Here is a 17502-nt window from a genome sequence, read left to right as displayed (position 1 = left end):
ATTGTGAACTTATGAAAACTACCCTGAATATATTATGTCGCTTGAAAGCAAGGACTAAGCTTGCCTGTGTGTTGCTGCTTTTTTCTTCTCTTCCTTCCTTTATAGTGTCGGGGCCACACTTGCGTTCCATTATCCCCAGATGTAAAAAATGGAAGGGTTGAAGACAAAAAAAAAAAAAGCATGCTATTTCTATAAGGAGGTCAAAAGCTGGCAATAATCTGATAGCAAACGTTCCATACATAACGCGAACAAAACTTTCAGGGTCTTGCGGCCTTTTAAGGAAGAAGAAGAAGAAGAGTTTGGATTTGATATCCCGCTTTATCACTACCCTAGGGAGTCTCAAAGCGGCTAACAATCTCCTTTCCCTTCCTCCCCCACAACAAACACTCTGTGAGGTGAGTGGGGCTGAGAGACTTCAGAGAAGTGTGACTGGCCCAAGGTCACCCAGCAGCTGCATGTGGAGGAGCGGAGACGCGAACCCGGTTCACCAGATTGCGAGTCTATCGCTCTTAACCACTACACCACACTGGCTCTCAGAAAGGAGAGAGTTACAAGTCGCTTAATTATTAACATTAGTAGACTGAGGTTTGGAAAGAAGGAGGAAGAGTTTTATCAGTGATTAACACTGGAAGTGGAACGAAATCTAAGGCGTACTAATATTCAATCCAATTTGTAGTATCAGTTGAGCATTCCTAGGGTACCAAATTAATATTGGCACCTGTCTATCTCAAGAGGCAATGGAGTGTGCTTCCTGGGGTGAAGCCAAACTGCTGTGCTAGCAGCACCGAAGGGACCTGCTAGGGGCACAAAACTGGGCAGGGTGCATGGAGGTCTTGGGCTGCCCAGAGGACAAGACCCTCCTCTCAGCTTCGCTGGTATGGTCCAAAGGAAAAGCAGTTTGGCACCAGCATGTCTGCAAGAATTGGCAGAAGGAGGCATACAATATACCATCCAACCATCTTAGGGACTCCACTCTGGATTTGTATCGGGTTTCCTCCTTAGCCTTTTCTTCTCCTGAAGATGTCTTGCAAGGCAGCAGAAGTTTAGGAGCAGAGTTTTCCTTCTCCAAGATGGAGAAGGTTCCCAGGTTGACGAACCCCACCTGACCCTCACTTCCCTCTACAGCAGCCTTTCTCAACCTGTGGGTCCCCAGATGTTGTTGAACTACAACTCCCATCACCCCTAGCTAGCAAGGCCAGAGCTCAGGGATGTTGGGAGTTGTAGTCCCACAACATCTGAGGACCTACAGGTTGAGAACCACTGCTCTACAGCATGTGCAAAAACTGCCTCCTTGACCATTGGACCCACTCTTGGTCTCATCCGCTCAATCCACCGGATCTTCAACATGCAGGGGAAGTCCCTAAATCACCAAGGCTTTGAGACCCATTATCAGTGTTTGAAATTCTCCAGGCACATTTTGAGTTCAGTGGGACTTCCTCCCAGGTGAGAATGTGTAAGATTGCAGCGCTGAAATACACGGCTTAACGCCCATTGATTTTGGTGACTTCAAGCACTGCTCAGGCAATATGCCTGAACAGAAAATTTTGCGTGTAGGAAGCACAGGGCAGGATGTTGCTTGGCCCTGTGCCTCCTATATATGGAAAGAGATTTCCTGATGAGGCATAAGGCCTGAACAAGGCTTCCGCCTGGACCCAATCCAGTGAAATGCTTTCAATCCAGCATTGGGAGCTGCTGTCCTTTGGGTAAACCCTTCTGACACTAGTTCAATCTCAGGTCTCCCTAAAATAACATTTCCTGCTCTTTAGTTTTTACAACCACTAGAAAGTCTGCTAGTGCACACCTCCCATACAAGTGATTGTGTCAGAATGCAAGCTTTAAATTCCCTCCCCCATCACGGAATGTATTAATATTATATATACACCCCCACCCACCCACATAAATTACACTTTACGTTCTTTAGTAAAAGGAGATGATTCCTCTGGTTTTATTTGGGGTGAGTGTAATCTTTATTGGTGTCAACATTGGCCTGATTAACACACAGTTACACAACTTGTTAGGCAAGTTTGTCCCAGCACTTCTCATTCTCATGACTAATAGAAGCTTGGCAAGGCAGGAAGATTTTTTTCAAAGGGGATCTCTGCTTCTAGAATGTGGCTGTCATGTGCTTAGCTTATTAAAAACAATTGAAAGACTTTTCAATTTTTTTATGCAGTAAGTGAATGGTGGAGAGATGATTCTGGACCTTTTCTTTGTTTCTGGGCATTACCAAGGGTAAGGTAAAGGTAAAGGGGCCCCTGACCGTTAGGTCCAGTCGCGGATGACTCTGGGATTGCGGTGCTCATCTCGCTTTACAGGCCGAGGGAGCTGGCATACAGCTTCCAGGTCATGTGGCCAACATGACTAAGCCGCTTCTGGAGAACCAGAGTAGCGCATGGAAACACCGTTTACCTTCCCGCCGGAGTGGTACCTATTTATCTACTTGTACTTTGATGTGCTTTTGAACTGCTAGCTTGGCAGGAGCAGGGACTGAGCAATGGGAATTCACCCCGTCATGGGGATTCAAACCGCCAACCTTCTGATCCTAGGCTCTATGGTTTGGACCACAGCGCCACCCGCATCCCAAGGGTACTTACCGCATATTGCAACTAATACAGGTGTTCCCTGGTCCAATTTGATGGCATCTACCTTCCTTTCAAATGGGGTGTGATGGGTATGTGGCAACTTGAGTGCATTTGCTGTGGGGGCATGCCGTATTCGATGAATTAATATTCAGTGAGATTGGCTCTACTAACTTCCTTATTTGGGCTGTGCCAGTTAGGGTACAGATTTTGTGTCTAAATGACTGGCCACAACATACTCCAAACAGTACTTTAAGATCCACAAAGAATTCCCTTTTCATTATTCTACGAAAGTGACACTTTCATACTGAAAGGGTTTCCCAACTTTGTGCTTAATAGCACCTCATGGGGGTGAGGGCAGGGAATTTAAAACCCATCTCCCAGTGCTGTGGCTAGGAGCTCCAGGTGTGTTTAACCCAAACGAACAAAGATGTTGGGACATCCAGTCACAGACTAGTGTTGCTTCTTGTTTGGCATTTACATGGAGTGGATACAGAGTTTTAATTCGCTTTATATATCTAAACAATTCAGATTAAAGTTTTCGTAATGGAGGTGCATTCACACATTAGTTGTGACATGGAGTCTGACCCAGAATATCTGTGGAAGAATTCTGTGGAGCTTTAAAACTTGCAGTCCTACCAGCGCAGTTGCTACACTAAAAGAGAACAATACATCCTCTTATCATTATTACACACCTAAAGCATTACCTCTGGTCTAGCTACCCTGGATAATATAATTAGTTATTGTTCAGAATTACATACCATAATTAAGAGGCCACATTGTGGGTGTGCTTTTCTAGGTTGTACAAAAAGGACAGGGAGAGGTAGTAGCTGATGAGAGGAGATTCCTGGCTGGTATTTTGCTCCTTGACAGTCCCATACTCAACAGAGCTCATCTTGTTGTTGTTCTTCAAAAAGCTTTGCTGATTCTGTGTGTGTGACTCTCTGCCAACGTGTTTACCTGAGAATAAGCACTTTCTGTTTATACATGTGTGGGTTATTTATCCCCATGTCACTGGAAAATTAAGGCACATTGACCTGCACTCAGAATGTTTGTTGAAGGAAGACCTTTGTGTAAATCTGGTAGTTGGGGCAAGTCATGGGTCTTATTTACTGGCGTTTAAAGTGTCACTGATACAGTAGCTGTCTGCATTAACACCTCGCTTACATGAATTGAGCACTTTCCCTGGGTTTCTGCACAATCTCGTATACCTACACAATTCAAAAAATTCACAGTAAGCATACCAGCTTGGTTTGGGCTAGACTATCACTAGGGCTTGTTCCTAGCAAACTGTTTTTTCATGCTGGAAAAATAATAGTGCGAAACCAAAATGTACGTGTGACATTTCTAAACAACAAAGGGAATTACATTTTATCTCCAAACTTGCTAGGGGCTTGGAGGTGGAGTGCTTAGCAGTTAAATACAATGACTTAAAAGAAAAATGCAGTATTTGAAAAGTGATAACCCTGCGTACTAATGTGAGACACATGGATCCCCCTTGCATTGCTGAGCTGTATATAATTTGTCGATCAAGGAAAACTCTTGGTGTGTTTGGTGAAGTGGGCTCTGGCCTGTGAAAGCTTTTGCTTTTGTTCATTTTGTAAAGTTGTCACCAGGCTCTTGGTTTTTATTGCGATACGCAGCGTGAAAATAAGGGAAAGTGTGAGTATTTGGCACACGTCCTAAGTTGTCACTATTAACTTCATCTTTGCTTGCTTTGAAAGCTCATTTGTTTGCCTCTTTTGACAGTACTTTTGTATTCCAGCTATTCTGCAGACGGATAGGAAGGGAAGTATTTCTAAGGTAATCTGAGAGGAAATAACTATGCTAATAGATTTTGTTTCATTAGGGTGAAAAAGTAAAAGACGATGCTTGAAAACTTTGATGTGCATGATTAATAGAAGCAGTGCTATTAAAGTCTACCACACCCACAGGAATATTGGAACCTATTATGCTATGATTATAATACATTAATTTGGCATACACTTTTTACTGGAAAAGTGTAGCTTGCTTCTCGATGGTGTTTTCTGAAATGATGGGCTAGATTAACGAGTGGAATCTGCTGTTAACCACAGTGGGGTTTGTTCAAAATAAATTTAAAATAGGTCTGTGGGAAGCACGAGAGCCTCTGCAGAGCTAAAGGATTTATATAGATTTTAAACCAATTGTGGTTTTAAAAGCAGCACTGTATTTTTATAGCAGGCATGCATGGCTACTTTAGACGGTGCCGCAGTCCGTACCGTTACTGAAGCTGGTGCGATACTGCCTCATTCCTTCACAATATACATTTTTGCTTTAAACAGCATATTCTTCATTAGGTGTCTAAAGCAGACGCCTTGAGCTACTGGTATAAAACCTCCTTGAAGTGTTTCTCATTGCATTATGGAAGGAGCGTTTGACTCCAGAGACAGTATGAGTGTTGATTTGTTGCCTTGTCTAAAGTAAGCTCCTTGTGGAGTTTGATGGTTTCTATCAATTTACCTGGAGTTCAGCAGTTTTGCAAGTACCATGTAATGCATAATTACCTCTCTGGTGTTTACTAATGTTAATTGTTAACAGTGAAATCTGATAAGAGTGGGAGATCTGATAAGCAAACTACAGTGCCTATGCCTAAGGATGGAGCTCAATATTCCTCAAATGCATGCATGCTCTGCTGTTCCCCTGTTGAAGAAAGAGGCTTATTGGTCATATTAACAAGTTTGCAGGAATTAGGAGTACAATATAGATTACAAAACTTAATTATTTGATGCTTAGCTTTTATTTTCCTCCACTCCAACCCCCAGCAAACACAAAGAAGACGATCTTTCTTCCTATGATAGAAAATAGAAAACCATTGTTTAAGCAAGAAATTAAGAATAAAACGGTCCTTTAAAACAGTGTTTGGGGAAAGTGTTCAGGTCTACTCTTGAATGTTGAAAATTTCGCTTAAGCAGGTTTTTATTACAGATCACAGTACTGATTATACCCCCGATATTGGCTATTTAAAGTACTTTGCAACTGAGACAGTTGATCTGTTCCACTTAAAAACTAATGAGGATTTACATACAGGTTGTTTATGTGCTTCTATGTTTTTATTATTATTATATGTTGATATTAAGTACCATGAATTACTGGGCAAGCAATATTCCGTATTGTTTTCTGTTTTGCTGTTTCCCACACAAGCCCTCTTATCTTCTGAATAATAATAATAATAATGATGATGATGCAATAAAATATCAAACATTAAAAACTTCCCTCGCTTCTGGTATATGCACTTGATGGTACCTGTTACAGATAGGTAGCCATGTTGGTCTGCCATAGTCAAAATAAAAAAAATTCCTTCCTGTAGCACCTTAAAGACCAACTAAGTTAGTTCTTGGTATAAGCTTTCGTGTGCATGCACACTTCTTCAGATACACAGCTGTTCAGCTGTTCCATTATTGTTTTGTGTGTATCTGAAGAAGTGTGCATGCGCACGAAAGCTTATACCAAGAACTAACTTAGTTGGTCTTTAAGGTGCTACAGGAAGGATTTTTTTTTTATTTTGATGGTACCTGAATGGTCTTTCACGCACTTTGTGGTTGTCTATCTTTCTTCTTTACATCTCCCTTCTTTCCACACTACTGTTATGTAACTATATTTAGGGGTCCAGAAATCACAACAGCACTGGCACCTAAAAACTGGGTCTGGTAACTGGCATCTTGGCAATGGCTCTCAGGCAAGCTTTGAGCCGCCAGCACCTCTCAATAAGTGATTCATGAAAGGGAAGGAAACAAATTGAAAGCAGCAACAAGAACAAGCTCTCTTATCTCAGTGATGCACTGGTGTCCATGACTGGCAACCCTTGGATTAGAGGGAAGCAATGTTTTTGGGCACATTTTGGACTTTGAGAGAGTGCTGAAGGCACCAGACACAAAATTCCTTGGAATAACACAAAACGGCTTGGGGGCTGGGCGGCCTGGTATAACACAGAATTGAGAGAGTAGCGTCGTACCTTGGTTTTCGAACAGCTTAGTTCTCAAATGTTTTGGCTCCCGAACGCCACAAACCCGGAAGTGTGTGTTCCGGTTTGCGAATGTTTTTTGGAAGCTGAACATCCGACGCGGCTTCCGATTGAGTGCACGAAGCTCTTGCAGCCAATTGGAATCTGTGCATTGGTTTTCAGACGTTTTTGGATTCCGTTCAAAAACCAAGGTATGACTGTACAGTCATAGTGAAGCTTTCCCCATAATTGTATTTCCATAGTTGATAAGGGTTAACTGATTTTTGCCTTCCATAGGCCCAAGAACCTTGTTTTTCCCCCAGTATCAACCCTAAAGCAAAGCCATCCTGTACCCACTTAATAGATTAAAAGGTAAAGGGACCCCTGACCATTAGGTCCAGTCGAGACCGACTCTGGGGTTGCGGCGCTCATCTCGCTTTATTGGCTGAGGGAGCCAGCATACAGCTTCCAGGTCATGTGGCCAGCATGACTAAGCCGCTTCTGGTGAACCAGAGCAGCGCACGGAAACGCTGTTTACCTTCCCGCCAGAGCGGTACCTATTTATCTACTTGCACTTTTGACGTGCTTTCGAACTGCTAGGCTGGCAAGAGCAGGAACCGAGCAACGGGAGCGCGCCCTGTCGCAGAGATTCGAACTGACGACCTTCTGATCAGCAATCCCTAGGCTCTGTGGTTTAGACCACAGCGCCACCCACGTCCCATACTTAATAGATTAAGCCCTATTAAACCCAAGGAGATGTACTTCTGAGTAGAAACTCTGGTTTCTAGGGGGAAAGCAATGGCAAACTATAGAGATCCCAAGAGCAGGAAAATTGCAGTAAACGGGAGGGATTCCTGTTGCCTCATGCCCAAAGAACTCATTAATCAGTCACACCTCTGCTTTGGTCTTTGGCCAAAAACATTGACAGATGGGAGCAGCATGGCGGTCTCATTTCCTAGATCTCGCTTTGAAGGGTACCTCCATATTTGGTGTCTAGGGGCACCAACGAAAGCCATTGTAGGTGCCAGGGGCACCAGGTTGGCAACTCACAATCTAATCTGGTTCCCAGGAAATTTGGTTGCCTCGCGTTTTCAACACCCAAATTCAAACCGCACCCTGAGACCATGCAGCCCAACCTGAATTTTTTACTTCAAGTCTGCAATCCCGTCTGTACATACAGGAGTAAAAGTCCTTTTCAACTCAGTAGGACCTGCTTCCGAGTAAGATCGCCTGGGGATTGTGCTGCATATTATCTTAGCGTCATATGGGCAACTCACAAAGTGTAATCCTCACGCTCAGCAGACTGCCTTGGAGCTGTGCCACATTTTTCGGATAGCTTTTTACCTGGCGACATAGGGAATAACATAGCCACATTTTTCATGCTATCTCTTGCAATAAAAGCATGCGTATAATTGCAGTTCTTCCTGTGCTCAGTGAGCAGCATTTCAACCTTTCAACGCACATTTTAAAATTTTGTTTTCTACCTGCCTGTTTATGATTTATCAGTTTGCTAAGGGACACCAGGTGAAATGGGGAATAAGGCAAAATACCGATGTTTTTGTAAACTCGTAGGGGAAGTTAGAATCTTAAATAGATGGGAGAGGTCGGCGAATCCACCACCACATCTTTTCACAAGAAGCCTCACTGATCTTTGATGTGTGTTTGTAGCTCTGTTGCTTCAGTGGTCAAGGAGAGGGAGTTTCTTGCTGCAGAAGCTTGTGGAAAGCAGGAATTCATAGCTCTGCTCAGGGCAAGAGCCTGCCTGGGTTGGAGCATCGCTAAGTTGCTCAAAAGCCACAGAGTGAGAGTCTCTTGGCACAAGAGCAGGGGTCAGCAAACTTTTTCAGCAGGGGGCCGGTCCACTGCCCCTCAGACCTTGTGGGGGGCCGGACTAGATTTTGAAAAAAATATATGAACGAATTCCTATGCCCCACAAATAACCCAGAGATACATTTTAAATAAAAGGACACATTCTACTCATGTAAAAACACCAGGCAGGCCCCACAAATAACCCAGAGGTGCATTTTAAATAAAAGAACACATTCTACTCATGAAAAAACACGCTGATTCCCGGACTGTCCAGGGGCCAGATTTAGAAGGCGATTGGGCCAGATCCGGCCCCCAGGCCTTAGTTTGCCTACCCATGCAAGAGTGTGAGAGACAAAGAGGGAGGGAGGGGGCTGCTATAAGTGTGGGGGGGGAATGTGGGGGTGGTGGAGACTGTTTTCAAGACCACTGGTTGGTTATTTAATCAGTTACAGTGGTACCTCGGGTTAAGTACTTAATTCGTTCCGGAGGTCCGTACTTAACCTGAAACTGTTCTTAACCTGAAGCACCACTTTAGCTAATGGGGTCTCCCGCTGCCGCCACGCCACCAGAGCACAATTTTTGTTCTCATCCTGAAGCAAAGTTCTTAACCTGAGGTACTATTTCTGGGTTAGCGGAGTCTGTAACCTGAAGCATATGTAACCTGAAGTGTATGTAACCTGAGGTACCACTGTATTTAATAGGTTTGAATGTCTTGTGTATGTTTTACATGGTTAAATTGAAAATTTTTAATTTTTGCCATTGCAGTTATTCTTGTTTACCAAACAACAGAATTGTTAATTTGTTGCCTATTGGACCTGTTTATGTGAATTTTTTTATTGTTTTTCCTGTTTGTTTTTATTACTTTGTCCCTTGTTGTGGGATTGAAAATATTCAACAAGGTAGAAATGTTATTTAAAAAATGTGGGAAATTATTCCATTGCTGTTTCAAGAGTAGGCTTTGCATGTTGATGCAAACTTGATAATTTATGGGATGTATGCTATAATTGTGGATTTTTTTTGAAAAAACATTTTTTGTAAGGTGAAGCACTGTTGCTTATATATTAAATAAGCTTCTGGAATTGAATAGGACAAGCTGGGGAATTAAGGGCCCCTTGCGGAACAGAACTGCTTGATTTTATTTTCTATTTCAAAGCCAATACTAAATGGATTAATTTCTCCTGAACCATTTTTACCAGGGCTTGCTTCTAAATTGAAGTGATTATTGCTGGACTAAGTAGAGGGTTCAGTGCACTCTTGAGAATAGCCAAGCCATCCTTCTGACCTCACCCAGAAAAAAGGCTGTGTATTTTGTAAGCCTTTAAGTATGATGTAGAAATTGAACTATTTTTTTTTTTTAACCGCTGTGCCATTGAATTGGCCTTTTCACAAAAGTATTTGCTTTTTAATCTGTTTGCGCCTCAAAAAGCATGCTGCTTATAACCAAAGGAAAAATATTCTCAATTACAGTTCAATTTGTGTGAGTGCTATTGCATATAATAATGTAATTCTAGTATTTATATAGCACCCTGACTACATTGTCAGACTGCTTCACATAGCTTAGCTTGGTAATCCCGACAACAGCCTAAAAAGGTAGGCCAGTATCAGTGATGATGATGATGAATTAAATTTATAATTAATCAAAAGATCTCGGGGCCGTTCACATATCACTGTTTTGCTTTCTCTCGGCTCTGCTCTGGCCCATAATGGCTTGTCTTAGACCATCCGTTAAATTCATTGCTGAGGTGACATTTGAATTGGGTGCTTTGGCTCTTAGTCTATGCTCTTAACAGCCAAACTAATTTGCTTTCTAGTCTTCAGCTGCTGCCTTGTGAATATCAAGCTGCTCTCAAGTAATTGCTCAATTGTGTGTGTGCTTTTTTTTTTTTTAATGTTCTGAAGTATATTTATACCCTGCCACATAACCCAAGTGGTCCTCTAAGGGCAATAGTAATTCAGTAACACGTACCACTAACCACGAAGAAACACAGGCGCATAGCAGATTCACATGCGCTCCCGAGTGCTTTATCTGCCAAGGGGAAACCAGCTGGTATTAGTACAAATAATTCCTTATAATAGATGGGCCTTGTGTAATATCCAGTTTCGTTCCCTCTCCATCTTCACTTCAATCCCTAAACCCTTTGTAGACGCTATATAAAGAAATTACAGGCATTGCTTTGGCAGAGTAGAGAACTGATTATTCTACTACAGCAATAAGACAGACGAGGACTCGCTGTATTCTAATTATGTATCTTAATTTCTGGAAATATTTGCTGTCGTGCGCCCAACATGGAACGTGTAAGTGTGAGAGAGATGTGGTCTAGTGTGCACAACAACTGCTTGAAAATAGCTTAGATCTTATTTCAGTGCTTGTTTATAGAGTTGAAGTCCACGCCCTTCATTGTCTTTTAATTTACTTTTAATCGGTTTGCTCTTTCCACAAAGGGAAGTGTGGTCTCTGACTCAGCAGAGGTTTGAGAGAAAGGCAAAGGAACAGATTTTTAGTGATCGCACCCCCACCCCACCCACAAAAGCCCCCTGTACCACCTACTGGAGGGTCCTCTAACCTCAGAGCAGTTTTTTTTTAGGGTGGGAATAGGGAACTGTAGTGGGAAGAAGGAAAATCTCCTCCCCCTCCTACCTATGGGAGCATCCATTCGATTTCCATTACACTACAGTATAGACAATTCTGTATCCAGTCAAGGTTGTCTTCTCTTTTACATTGATTGAAAATTCAGAGAGGTTTCTTTACAGTGCAAACATATACTTTCTCCCACCCCCATTCTCCCTTCCATTGTATTGCCAGGAAGCTCAGAATTCGGAAGTATTTACTCTTTATAATGACTTGGTTGTATCAATATTTTTCGAAAGCCATTGTAGTCTAAATAATGCTTTAAGATAGTGTGAATATACAAATATATAGTCCATTTTATAGATCAGGTAACTATAATGGCAGATTCAATCTGTCTTGCCTCCCTCTGCATTGCAACCCGGCGAGTGTGTGGTGCAATATGGTATATCCATTTACCTGTCTTCTCTGCTTCATCTTTAAGTGTTTTAGCTGCTAAAACATTAATTGGCTATTAGTTCCCATCAGAAATCTAGCTGCGCGCTCATGCTATTTTCAGTGTGTGTGAGAGAGAAGTTTGCTCCTTGATTAACACAGAGGGGCCACTTCACTGACCTTGTGCTCTCAGTGTCTGGTAAAATAAGCCCAGAAGTTGTTCCTTTACAGGCACCCTCAAACTCGGCCCTCCAGATGTTTTGGGACTACAACTCCCATCATGCCTAGCTAACAGGACCAGTGGTCAGGGATGATGGGAGTTGTAGTCCCAAAACATCTGGAGGGCTGAGTTTGAGGGTGCCTGCTGTAAAGGCATTGAGATCTCATTCCTTTCTGATGTCATAAAATCAGCCTAGAACAAATTTCTGTCGAGTGGGTGGGCAACTACTGTATAGTTGACTAATTTTAATAATAGCTTAAGACCTACTTCCACTCCACGTTAAAGTCAGAAAATAGAAAGCCTCTTCCCCCAATCTTTGTCACCTCCCCCATGCTTCTTCAAGACATTTCTTCCCTAGACAATTCATCAATTTAGTTTAATCTTGGCACTGAAGAACAGCATGGATCTGTGTGTAATGGAAGTGGACAAACATCGCTCTATTCCATGTTTTGCTTGTCGCTTGATTGATTGGCATGTTTCTCCTGGGCTGCCGGAGCACAGCAGTCTAAAGGTGTTTGGGTATTGTTTTTCCAAGAGGGTTTTTTTTGGGGGGGGCAGGAGGTTGCCCCCTTGATTTTCTACACTTAGCCTAAAATTAAGACCGATCAAAAAGAACAAAATCCTATTGGTGTTTAATTACTATTTTCAATCAAGGTGTTTTGCAATTAATGGCCATAAGGCATCATTTTGACCCATCCCGGCTGGTCAGGTTCTTCATAACTCCATGAGGTTTTGGCTGTGAAACACTGTAGAATCAAAACAGACGTAAAACACACAACGCTGAAAAAGCTGTCAAATTGTGGCTCAGAGCTTGCCAGCGCAAAACCTGTTGTGGACGATGAGTTAGAAGAAGAACAACTGGAAAGTGGTTCCTCCTCCTCACATATGTACAGGAATAGGCTTCATGCCAGCTCAGATTTCGTGATTTGTGAAATCTAAGGTGGGAGGTAAGCAGCAAGACCTTTCACAGGCACCTCTCTGTTGTTCCTAAACCCAGGTCTGCTGAAAGTACGTCTCAAACAAGTGTCAGCTCTCAAGGCTGTGATCCTTGGAGATAGGGAAGGCAACCGTTCAGGTATCTCCATCATCCAGACCTCCTGAGAACCTTTCCCTGAGCTGGTTTCTTTATTTTAGGGGCTTCTTTTGTGGTTTGATTTTATATGCTCTTAGCTACGTCCAGAGCCAGTTTTCAACTGAAGAGCAGAATAAAATTACAATACAGTGGTACCTTGGTTTGCAAACGTTTTGGATTAAAGACCCGTCAAACCCGGAAGTGCGTGTCCCAGTTTGCAACCTTTTTTTGGATTGCAACCCTTTTTTTTATTACGAACAAATTTTTTATGGAGGCCCCATTGGCGAAAGTGCGCCTTGGGTTACAACCTGTTTTGGTTTACAAGTGGACCTCTGGAACGGATTATGGTTGTAAACCAAGGTACCACTGTACAATCAGGAATATCTGTATTTGTACTCAGGAAGGGGGCCATCCATCTTGTCAAGGTTTTCTGGCCTCCAATGATAGTCATGTTGCATAGAAGATGCAAATCCTAGGGATGGTTCCTCGTATGTGCTCACGGAAGTTAACAGTGAATGTGGTTTGGCCAAGAATAATACAAAAAATATTGCATAAATATGTAGTTCACTTTTATCAAGGCCACATAGCCATCCCTCTCAGGAATGGTATGGATCCAGAATAAAGCACATGACATTCATGCTCAGGTGTTATTTATACCTAATATGCACTAAGTGGTTGTTTGTCATAGCTAAACACAGGTTCATATATATATTGTGCCTTGAATATGATTCTTCATACAAAGGCAAGGTGTAAATGCCAGAATAAATAAATCTGAAATATTCCCCCCTCCCCCACAAAAAGTCACAAGCTCTATAGAGAATATTTGACAGCTGCCGTAAAGTACAATGAACGTTAGCTTTCTTTTTTTGGCTTTAATACTTTAGTTTTCCCTAAGTTGGCCATGTGTTTGACAGCTTGATAGAAATGTGATAGTATGGCACATTCAGCTTAACTTGAGTGTAATGACTGAAGCTCCTAAAGGTATAATTTTGTATTCATGTGTCTACATAATCTCATGTGAAATGGATTATCTGCATGGATTTACCAGAATATCTGTAATGCCTCACCTACGGTGTCATTTTAATGTGTCTGATACAGATAGCCTGGTGACACTCAGCGGAAATACTATTGCTTTTTCCAATAAAGCAGCTATTTCATTAAAGGGTGAGCAGTCTTCGGCCCGAGTACCACGGGCAGGCTAATTCCATGCGGGTGCTGGGGGTGGGGAATGGGGGGAAAGAGAGGGGCAGAGAGAGAAAGTGGGGTTCTCCTCCCACTTTTGGCTTCAGCACTGGACATCTCCAACATGTGGCCCCAATTCTGTAGCCCGCAACAGAAAAAAGGTTTCCTCACCTATGCTAAAAGTGTTTGTAACAAAAAAGTTAAATGCCTTGATAGCTTTTAATGTGAATATTAGTTGTTCTCCATGGTATGCCCATATATACATATCCCTATTCCATTCTTTTCATTTTTAAGTTTGAAGTCATAAATTTTATGTGGATGATAGATAGGAACTAGGCAAAACAGACAGACCCTTATTCATTGCTCATTTTGATGAGAAATAGTTTGTTCAGCATCCAGAGTATTTTTAATGCTTTGCTACATAGATAGCCCATACTCCCATTTGCAACTGAAGAACTTTAATCAAAATATACCTGCTAAATGTGTAGATGATTATGGATTTGAACTCTGATTTCTCAGTTTCTTTTTGTTGTCTGATTTGATTTTAATGCGCTGTGGAGAGGTAATATAGTATTCCAGTTGTGGATATCTTTTTATGGCCACCGTGGATCTCCCGCTTTTTGGAAATGGAACAGGCATGAACGATCGACTCTGATTTGGATGTGAGAGATTATTGACGATATTTATTGCAGTAACATTATTCAGTTGGGAATGCTTTGCTTTTGGCAACTAGAAACTGTCTAAAACAGGTCCACAGAAAAGTGACAACATGGGGAGGGGTTAGCCAAGTTCCCTTGTGCATTAAGTTAAGAGATCCTGTTGACAGTCCCAGCTTTCATGTAGCTGCACTGGATTGGTATTAATGAATCGCAAATACTTGTTCCACGCTGTAGTTCCATCGGGAGATAGTTCCCTAATTCAGTTTGAGGCAATGGTAGTAGTATTCAGTAGCATTCCATTTACACTATTCCTTGGACTGTTGGCTAAGGGTACTCAAGAGAGCTGTTTCTCAATAAGTTTACACAGCTAGCCCTGGTGTCTGTCAAGGCTGATCGTGCAAGTAAAGTAATGTTTACAGCCCATTACATCTCCAGTAACTTCAGAGAGTATATAGATCTGGAACAAGACGCAGAGAAATAATTAACGGAGAGATGCGGAGTATCATGAGTCTTTGGGGTACATGGGAAAAGGACTGTTGATGTTCCAAGTTTGATTTCACTGTGAAGTTTTCAAGAGAGGGAAGGCTATTGAAAGTAAAGTACAGTGGATACTCGGGTTGCGATTGTAATCCATGCGGGAGGCACGTTTGCAACCCGCAGTGCCGTGTCCGCACATGCGCGGATCGTGATTCGGCGCTTCCGCGCATGCGCAAAGCGTAATTTAGTGCTTCTGCGCATGTGTGCGTGCCAAAACCCGGAAGTAATCCGTTCTGGTACTTCCGGGTTCAGTTCGGTGTGCAACCCGAAAACACGCAATGTGAAGCGTCTGTAACCCAAGGTGTGACTGTATCTTAGCTGTTGTGTTCCATTTCAAAAATGTATGTTCAGCTTGTAAGTTGGCTTCTGCCTTGCAGCTCTCCTCATACTTCCTCTATAAAGTACTCTTGGTCCATAGTCAAGTCTGAAGAACTCCCTGGTCCTGAATGGGGTAATTGTGTCCCTGAAAGACCAGGTGCGCAGCCTGGGAGTCATTGTGGACTCACAGCTGTCCATGGAGGCGCAGGTCAATTCTGTGTCCAGGGCAGCTGTCTACCAGCTCCATCTGGGACGCAGGCTGAGACCCTACCTGCCCCCAGACTGTCTTGCCAGAGTGGCACATGCTCTAGTTAACTCCGACTTGGACTACTGTAATGCGCTCTACATGAGGCTACCTTTGAAGGTGACCCAGAAACTACAACTAATCCAGAATGCGGCAGCTAGACTGGTGACTGGGAGTGGCTGCTGAGACCACATAACACCGGTCCTGAAAGACCTACATTGGCTCCCAGTACGTTTCTGAGCACAATTCAGAGTGGTGGTGCTGACCTTTAAAGCCCTAAATGGCCTCAGCCCAGTATACCTGAAGGAGTGTCTCCACCCCCATCATTCAGCCTGGACACTGAGGTCCAGCTCTGAGGGCCTTCTGGGGGTTCCCTCACTGTGAGAAGCAAAGCTACAGGAAACCAGGCAGAGAGCCTTCTCGGTAGTGGTGCCCGCCTGTGTGGAACGCCCTCCCATCAGATGTCAAGGATATAAACAACTATCTGACTTTTAGAAGACATCTGAAGGCAGCCCTGTTTAGTGAAGTTTTTAACATTTGATGTTTTATTGTATTTTAAATACTTTGTTGGAAGCCGCCCAGAGTGGCTGGGGAAACCCAGCCAGATGGGCTGGGTATAAATCAATGATTTTGATGATGAAGGTGCATGAAGCACCAATATTGCTTGGTTTGGTCAGTGCTTACACAGAAACCCCACGCATGCCTCCCTGAGTTCCATCATGCTACATAGGAAAGAAATGCAATCAAACAACAATTTGTTGTTGTTACTTGGCCTCTGTCTTCCTGTGCCAATGACAAGGGATGGCAGTGTCTTTATGTGATGGGAGGAAATCCAGAATGTGAATTCCCATCGTTATTTCATCCCTTGCTGGGAAAAGCTTTGCTCACTAATTTACCGCTTCAAATGCCTAAAAATTTATCAGCTTGCATCTTAATTCAGTGAACCCATTAGCATGGATTCCGATTTTAAGCCTATCCTGAGGAATGGGTGTATTTAATTTTTAAAAAATTGTATACTCGTTAATTTATTTGGTACATATGTGAAAGGCAATTCATAAATTCAGCGGCAACAACCATAACTTTCTAGGATAGTATGTACTCAGCAGAAGCAAAATTGCCAAGCCTCCTATTTGCTCCTTAGCTAGTGTTTTAATTTCTTAAGAGGTTTAGGATGTGGCAGTTAGTAGGTTTGGGTTTTTTGTTTGTTTTCTTCACTGTTCTGTTATTTATTGGCTTGGAAAAAATCGTATTGGGTGTTCATTTTTGTTCTCTCGGGGAAAATAGAGAAGTTTTGTTGTTTTATATTATCTGTTCACATAGAAAGTAATAGTTCTCTATCCCATAAAGCAAAACTTCTGAAAATTGTATGTTTTACTGATGGTGTGTGCTGCTGAATACTTAAATCATTTGTCCCTGTGCCTGTTACTTACTTTGAAGGAGGAGCCATGAGCATAGTGGGGGGGGGCAGCTGCCTCCCCCAAATTAAGTCAATAAATAAGAATACTTAACTAACAGCTTGGTTCTGCCCCCCACCAACATAAATCCTGACTGCGCCCATGGGAGCAGCAATATTTCCCTGCTCTTCTATCCTCAACATCACCACAGCTGAAATCTGCTTAGATGAAATCTTCCTGCAAGCCGTGCCCTACACTGTTGTCATTGCCTGTTTTACAGCCTTACTTTTATATCCTGCATATCCTTTGCAGAAATCGAACTGTTTTTCTTAAATATTAGAGGCAAATCTCTGTAAAGGTCTCCTTTCCCCCCTTGTGACTTCACAGTGCTGGCCCCAAGGGTGACAACATCTATGAATGGAGATCGACTATCTTAGGACCTCCGGGCTCAGTATACGAAGGCGGAGTTTTCTTCCTCGATATCACATTTACACCAGAATACCCTTTCAAGCCTCCAAAGGTAAGA

At 42.6% G+C, this 17502-nt stretch overlaps 1 protein-coding gene across 1 annotated transcript in view; it reads left to right on the top strand.

Moving 5' to 3' along the window:
- UBE2E1 (ubiquitin conjugating enzyme E2 E1) overlaps positions 1–17502 on the top strand; it is a 57864-nt gene that overhangs the window by 27951 nt on the left and 12411 nt on the right. The window contains exon 4 of the mRNA XM_081164975.1: positions 17364–17496. Within this exon, the coding sequence (XP_081021101.1) occupies positions 17364–17496 (133 nt within the window). The remainder of the gene's footprint in view (positions 1–17363; positions 17497–17502) is intronic.

This window comes from Podarcis bocagei, assembly GCF_964188305.1.
Source record: "Podarcis bocagei genome assembly, chromosome: 12".
NCBI lineage: Eukaryota > Metazoa > Chordata > Lepidosauria > Squamata > Lacertidae > Podarcis > Podarcis bocagei.
Note: the sequence above shows the minus strand (reverse complement) of the source record. Positions and strands in the feature narration are given on the sequence as shown.